Source organism: Lagopus muta, chromosome Z (assembly GCF_023343835.1).
Source record: "Lagopus muta isolate bLagMut1 chromosome Z, bLagMut1 primary, whole genome shotgun sequence".
In the NCBI taxonomy this organism is placed as follows: Eukaryota; Metazoa; Chordata; class Aves; order Galliformes; family Phasianidae; genus Lagopus; species Lagopus muta.
In genome coordinates, this window is record NC_064472.1 from 11,522,812 (window position 1) to 11,529,255 (window position 6,444).

General features: G+C 41.3%; 1 protein-coding gene across 1 annotated transcript; it reads left to right on the forward strand.

The window, feature by feature from the left end:
- The first annotated feature begins 10 nt into the window (after positions 1-10).
- On the forward strand, positions 11-4,512 carry BRIX1 (biogenesis of ribosomes BRX1). The gene is made up of 10 exons (XM_048931996.1): positions 11-274; positions 985-1,096; positions 1,732-1,775; positions 2,005-2,075; positions 2,448-2,497; positions 2,602-2,675; positions 2,774-2,824; positions 3,064-3,165; positions 3,668-3,796; positions 4,083-4,512. Exons 1-10 carry the CDS (start codon positions 122-124, stop codon positions 4,344-4,346), a joined length of 1,050 nt encoding a protein of 349 aa, XP_048787953.1. The 5' UTR covers positions 11-121; the 3' UTR covers positions 4,347-4,512.
- Positions 4,513-6,444: the final 1,932 nt, after the last annotated feature.

Consider the following 6,444-nt stretch of genomic DNA (forward strand, 5'->3'; position numbering starts at 1 on the left):
CTAGCGAAGCCTGACGGGGCCTACAGAGGGCCGGAAGCCACGGCAATCAGCGGCGCGGGCACTTCCGGTAGCGCGGGGAGCGGACGGAAGTGCGAGCGGCGCACGGCGCGGTGCTTCTAAGATGGCGGCGGCCAAGAGGAAGCGTGAGCTGGTGGCTGATGGCCGGCCGAAGAAGCGAGCGAAAGGATCTCAGACCAGATCCGAGCCGGCCGCTAAGGCTGGACCGGAGGGAGCGGCCCCGGGGGAGTACAGCATCCCGGCGCCCGTCTCTCAGGTAGCGGCGGGGTGTGCTGGGCCGAGCTGGGGGGCGGTGGGACGCGGGGTGCCGATGGGAGCTCGGCCGCTGCGCCGGGTTATGAGGCCGTGTTCCAGCCCTCTTGTAACGTAACTGCGAGTGAAAGCGATGTCTGATGGTGCGGCTCCCGCGAAGCTGTGCAAAAAAAGCACTGCTGTGGGCCGTTCGATTAAGCTGCGTTACCACAATCTGAAAAACATTTTAGGAACGCCTACAGGGGTGTTACATCCAGCCGGTATTGCGCGTGCTTCGCGTCGGAGTTATTCTGAGGGGGCCTCGGAAATGGCGTGTAGGTGCTGCCGCTTGATTTTCTGTTGAAGCACACGGCACCGCATCGCACGCTCATCCGAAGAGGCTGAGTTCCTCTGCCCGCTACGGGGTTCGGGTCCTCCTGCGGAGGAGGAGGGCTTTTTTTTGACATCCGTCGTGTGTGGATTTCTTAGTGTTTTTATATGCCTTTTGTAGTAGTGAAAGGCTTTCACGTGGGAACCTCATGAAGCGTCGTGGTGAGCAGTTATGCAAAAAGTTGAATCTCTGCAGAACTAGAGGTCCTGTGCAGGTGATGAGATTGCTGTGAATGCTCTTGCTGTGCTTTTTTGTTACCACAGTTCAAATGTGTTTTGTTGCTGTGTTGTAAGATATTTTAAGAAAATTAAATTTCTTGCTTCTGTTTTTGTCTGTTTTTTTAGGGTAAATGGAAGAACAAGGAGCGGGTGCTTATTTTCTCTTCCCGTGGGATTAATTTTAGAACGAGGCACTTAATGCAAGACTTAAGAACACTGATGCCTCATTCTAAAGCAGGTAGGGCTGAGTTATTCTCAGTGCGTTTGCAGTCTCAAACCAAGTACTTCTAAGAATCTGATATTTTACAAATGTGATAGGTAACTGTTTTGATGAGACTGTAGCCTCTTATCCTAAGCAAAGAACAAACACTTTCTCAGCTGACAAATACAGCATACACTGCATCCTTGTATTCTCTGGGAGATTGCTCCTATGGCTTTTGTCTTGTAAGTGTGTTTTTGTTACTGTATTATTAATTACCTAATTTCATTATAGCATCCTGCTGTGTAAAGTTATCAGGGGTTTTTAGTAGAAATCTGACTTTGTGAATAAAGGGATGTATAAAATATAGTCTGGATATCTGTTATAGTACAGAAAAGCATCCTAGGACACATTCTAGAATTCTAAAAATACATGATAACAGACTACGCTTATTTACAATTGGATTGAACAAATGATTGAAGGCAGGAGTTGAACTCCATGATCCTTGTGCATCTCTTGCAACTCAGGATGTTCTATGACAGCATGACATGGCTAAAAAGCCCTTGATCAGTGACCTTCCATTCACAGCAGTAAAAACTTGGGCAAACACCATTTTAAAATGTTGTGTTTTAACTTGGTGTTCAGGCCTTCTCCACATTGTTTTTGTTTTCCAGATACTAAAATGGACCGCAAAGACAAGTTGTTTGTAATTAACGAGGTAATTCTGCTTTTAATTTTTATTTTTTGTGTGCAAGAGGTATCCAAGCTCCAAAGACTTCTTACTAGTTATAGAGTTGTGTAATTTCATAAATGAAAATTGATACTGAAAAAGTGCTAATGCCAAAGGAAAGTTGTTTTTTGATTAAGAAACATTAGGAAGTAATATGGAAAGTTTCTGAAAATGTCTTCATGACTGTATAAATAGCTCTTTGATATATTTTGTGTAGGTATGTGAAATGAAAAACTGTAATAAGTGCATCTTTTTTGAAGCTAAAAAGAAACAAGATCTTTATATGTGGTAAGTAAATACTGCATTTTGTTTGTTAATTGCATTTATATATATCACTGGCAATGCTTCTACCTAAAGTTTGTTACTGCAATAGTGAGGCTGCTTGAAATAGTGCTTAGTTACGTCCTAAAGAATACTGCACTTCGGTAGTAGGTAGTGTGAGTTTACAACATGCTGTTGTTTCCACAGGCTACAGAAACATTTTACAAAATTGTTCTGAAAGCAAGCAAGCCTGAGTATCCTAAAGGAACACAGTACTGCTGTAAAAGCGACTGAAATTGCTTCCATTCAGAAGTAATTTGTTGGAGTGTACTGTAGATATCCAACACAAGTTTATGGCTGCTCTTAAGATTTTTATTTTCTTCTGTCTCTGTTCTGCAGGCTTTCAAATACTCCACAAGGACCATCAGCTAAATTCTTAGTGCAGAACAGTAAGTTGTTTGATATTACTGTGTTTAGACTCTTACTGTCTTATCTGTACAGCTTTATCTAAGTAATAAAATGATCTTTCTTAAAAAAAAAAAAAAACCACTAGTTCATACACTGGCAGAATTGAAGATGACAGGAAACTGCTTAAGAGGCTCACGGCCCCTTCTGTCCTTTGATCCAGTAAGTATAGATCTTGCATTTAATGTGTTACATGTCCGTTTTCTTTACATTACTCATGCATTTAACTTTGTATCTAAATTTTTTTTTTTCTGTTGTAGACTTTTGACAAGGAGCCACACTATGCCTTGCTGAAGGAATTGTTTATTCAGGTCAGTGTGTAGCTTGGAAATTCTTTCGTAAGTTATTTTAATTTCTCTTTTTGTACCCCACCATACAAATTGTACACTGAGAGTCTGCAGAAAATACTCGAAGAATTAGGGTTGTTCTTAAAGTCACTGGGTCTCTTGTTCTTAAGTATGCAACCTGGAATCAGAGTCTTAATAACTTAAATTAATGCTTGTACCCTTATGACTACAGATATTGAGAAGGTGCTGCCTTTTTGTTTCAGATATTCAGTACGCCACAGTATCATCCCAAAAGCCAACCCTTTGTAGATCATGTTTTCACATTCACCATCACAGACAAGAGGATATGGTTTCGAAATTACCAGGTTAGTTCAGCTCTTCCAGTGGTGCTCAGCAGAGTAACTATATCAAATCCAGTAATTACAATAAAATAAGAAAAGTAATTGTTTTCAGAAGGTGCCTTTTCCTGTATCTTTGGAGATAATTTGTTTCAGTTCTGTCGAGCTCTGGCTGCTCTCTGTTAGCTGTGATTCTGTAATTGGTCTCTTAATAAGAGAAATTCATAGTGAAAGCATAAGCTTCACTTTTAACTTCACTCAGTGCTTTATCCCAAAGTATGCTAGTATCCCAAAGTATGCCTGGTTTCTAACTGAGGAATTTAAAAATGTGAAGTATTCCTAAATGCTTGCTTGAATCTAACGGAACTCCTCTGTATAAAGATTTGTGTTTGAAAAAGTGCAGCTTAGAAATTTCTGTGGCATTGTATCTTGGATTTAAGTTGTTTTATGTTATATTGTAATATAAAGTGCCTATGAGGTCATACACATTGATTCAATCCATTTGAAACAGAGTATTCTTTTACTGCAGATAATAGAAGAGGATGCATCTCTAGTAGAAATTGGGCCTCGTTTTGTTCTGAATCTCATAAAAATCTTCCAGGGTAGCTTTGGAGGACCAACTTTGTATGAGAATCCCTATTATCAGTCCCCAAATATGGTAAGCAGCCTTGTCTTCTCTTCGGCAGTTACTTTGAAGACTGCAAGCTGTATGTGCAAGAGAATCACATATGCCTTCTCCTGAATCTCTTTGTAATGCCTTAACTGCTTGAGAACAAAATAATTGCGCGAAAATGGAATGAATGCAAAATTCCTGTCAGTGGAAAAGTAACAGTACGCTGTGGATTTTGACAATTAAGCAGAGAAATGTAGCCTGTTATTATAACATCTGATTTCTTGCATCTTGCTTATTTTAAACATTCTATTTTAAATCCTTATTTTTGTAGCATCGACGGTTGATAAGACTGTCAATGGCTGCTAAGTTTAGAGAGAAACATCAAGTGAAAGAAGTACAAAAGATTAAGAAAAAGGAGAGTAAAATGCTTATGGAAGAGGATCCCACTGAAGTGGTCTTTGAAACTCCAGCTGAAGAAAAGCCAGTGGAAATACAGCTTGTGAAACCAGAGTCAAAGGCAATTGTAAAAGATAAAAGGAAACCACGCAAAATTCAGAGGAAGAAACAAAAAAAGCTTTTCAGAACTGAAGCATAAGCCTAAAAGTTACAGGTGGAGATGCCAAAGTCATCTTTTAGTCTTCTGTAGCTATGTTAAATATATATATTTCTTAGCTGTATTGACAGAATATTGTGAATACTTGTTTTCTGCAGGTAAAATTAACTGGATTTCAATTCTGAGTACACAAAGATAAATTTCCTTATTAAGTTTGTACTTTGTCTTTTTTTTTGAGAGGATTTTGGGTTTTAAAAAACTTGAAAATGTGAGATGGAAAATAAGGAATTCCAAATATTCCTGCTTTTGCCTTACACTCAGATACCTGTAGGAAATAACTTGCTGTAATACACACAAGCAATACAGGTTTGTCACAAGTGTTCTTATCATTACGGGGAATTCAAGTCATCTATGCTAGACTTTGAAGCAGCAGGTAATCCTTTGAGAAGTTTTAACTTCACATGAATTTTCTTGTTGGGAATGATGGGTAATTTTTCTCTCACAGTCCCTAGAAAATGCAAAGAGAAATGGTTTCTTAATTGTTCTTTTCTTTTTAATTAATAGTAGAAAACTTGCCACTTTGCCTATGATAGCTTCTGTATCTAATCAGCTACATGGGACCTGAAATACTTCCACTGGGGTGAAGAGGTAACGTAGCATTCTGTTCTTTTATAACTAATTAGAGGTTCCCTAAAAGCACAAGGTAAACGCTACCTCTGAGTACAAAAACCATGTGCCTGAAACAGAACTGCCTGTAACTCTTCTATATGGGAGCGCTGATTTTAGGCACCCATTGTGCTTAACAGAATTCTGCAGTTTTATACAGTTGCTCATGCAGACAACTTCTATTTTCATACAGAGGCTGTCCTCTTGGTTCAGTTATATGTTTCTCAGAGTGGAGTGATGCCATGTAGGTTTTTTCCATTTTCACGCTTAAAATTTGCTTTCAGTAGAGCTCAGTGTCGTTAGAACTAAAAGCCTTGATTCTGCTGCATCTTAAAATTCAATGCTTCTGTAGCCCGCTGCACACTCATGAGCAGCTGGAAGTTCAAAGGTTGGTTTCCTGTTGGTTGACATTTCCTTAAAGCTTCAGTGTGGTTGCCTCAATTTGGGCTTTATTTTCATAAAGCTTTTAGGACGCTGTCAGTGAGCCTGCCCTTTTGCTGGATCTAAAATGAGTCAGTATGTTTGTAAGTTATTATATGGGGAAATGAGGATGTAACTTGTCTTTCAACCAAGGTAGAAGGTTGAAACAGCCATATAAATTCCAACTGTAAATCCTGATTCATTTTAGTAGATAGTCACGGCTCTCTGTGATTATCTTCACCGTTTTCTGCTTTTCTGTTCTGTGACTTGTTTTTTGTTTCAAAACTTCTGTACCCCTTCACAATCTTCCCCAGCTTCTGTGTGTTGGAACTGTTTTGCCTGTGCTCTATTATTATTTGGTACCCCTGTATGGGCTTTTTGTTTTTGTTTTTTTTTTCTTCCCAGCCTCTGTTCCAAGAGGAAGATGGTCTGTTAAGCATTAGGGTTCGTTCTCCACAGCAGCTCAAGGGAGATTCAGCATTCCCTTTAAAACTTAGGAATCGAAGTCTAGCTCATTTGACACAGTGTAGCTAGTCTAAAGAAAAAAGAGTCTTGGGCCAAACCCAAAGTCTTTGAAGAGCACGAATGTGTCATAACCCGTCTCTTTCCCTGGAAAAACAGTCCACGCTGACAGCTTGACAGGAATGATGTCGGATGTGAAAAAGAGCAGGAGCTACCTGTGCACCAGGAGTGCGTCTGCGAGGAGTCCAGAAGTGTGGCTGGGTCACACAATGCGAGGTTCACGGGATCACACGATATCCCGAGCTGGAAAGATCTGAGCCCAAGCTGAGCTCAGCACCGCCACTCATAATCCTGTGAGGAGCTGCGGCCGCCATCAGCTCCCCTCAGCTCCTCTGCTCTGGGCCCAGCGCACCCAGCACCCTCAGCCACCCCTAACGCTCGTTGCCCTGCAGAGCCTCACCGCGCTTACAAGGCTTCCTTGGATTCTCTCCACCCGGCCTGTATCACAACAACGCGGCGCCATTCCAGCGCCACCCGCAGCCCCGCTCGCAGCCCCGCCCGGCCCCAGCCGCCTAGCCCCGCCCCCGCCGCC

Bases quoted from the DNA above. Each gene is read 5' to 3' on its own strand.
- BRIX1 (XM_048931996.1), top strand. From the start codon at position 122: ATGGCGGCGGCCAAGAGGAAGCGTGAGCTGGTGGCTGATGGCCGGCCG. The intron at 2,825-3,063 runs GTCAGTGTGTAG...TTTTTGTTTCAG, and splicing joins TGAAGGAATTGTTTATTCAG to ATATTCAGTACGCCACAGTA. The intron at 3,166-3,667 runs GTTAGTTCAGCT...CTTTTACTGCAG, and splicing joins TATGGTTTCGAAATTACCAG to ATAATAGAAGAGGATGCATC.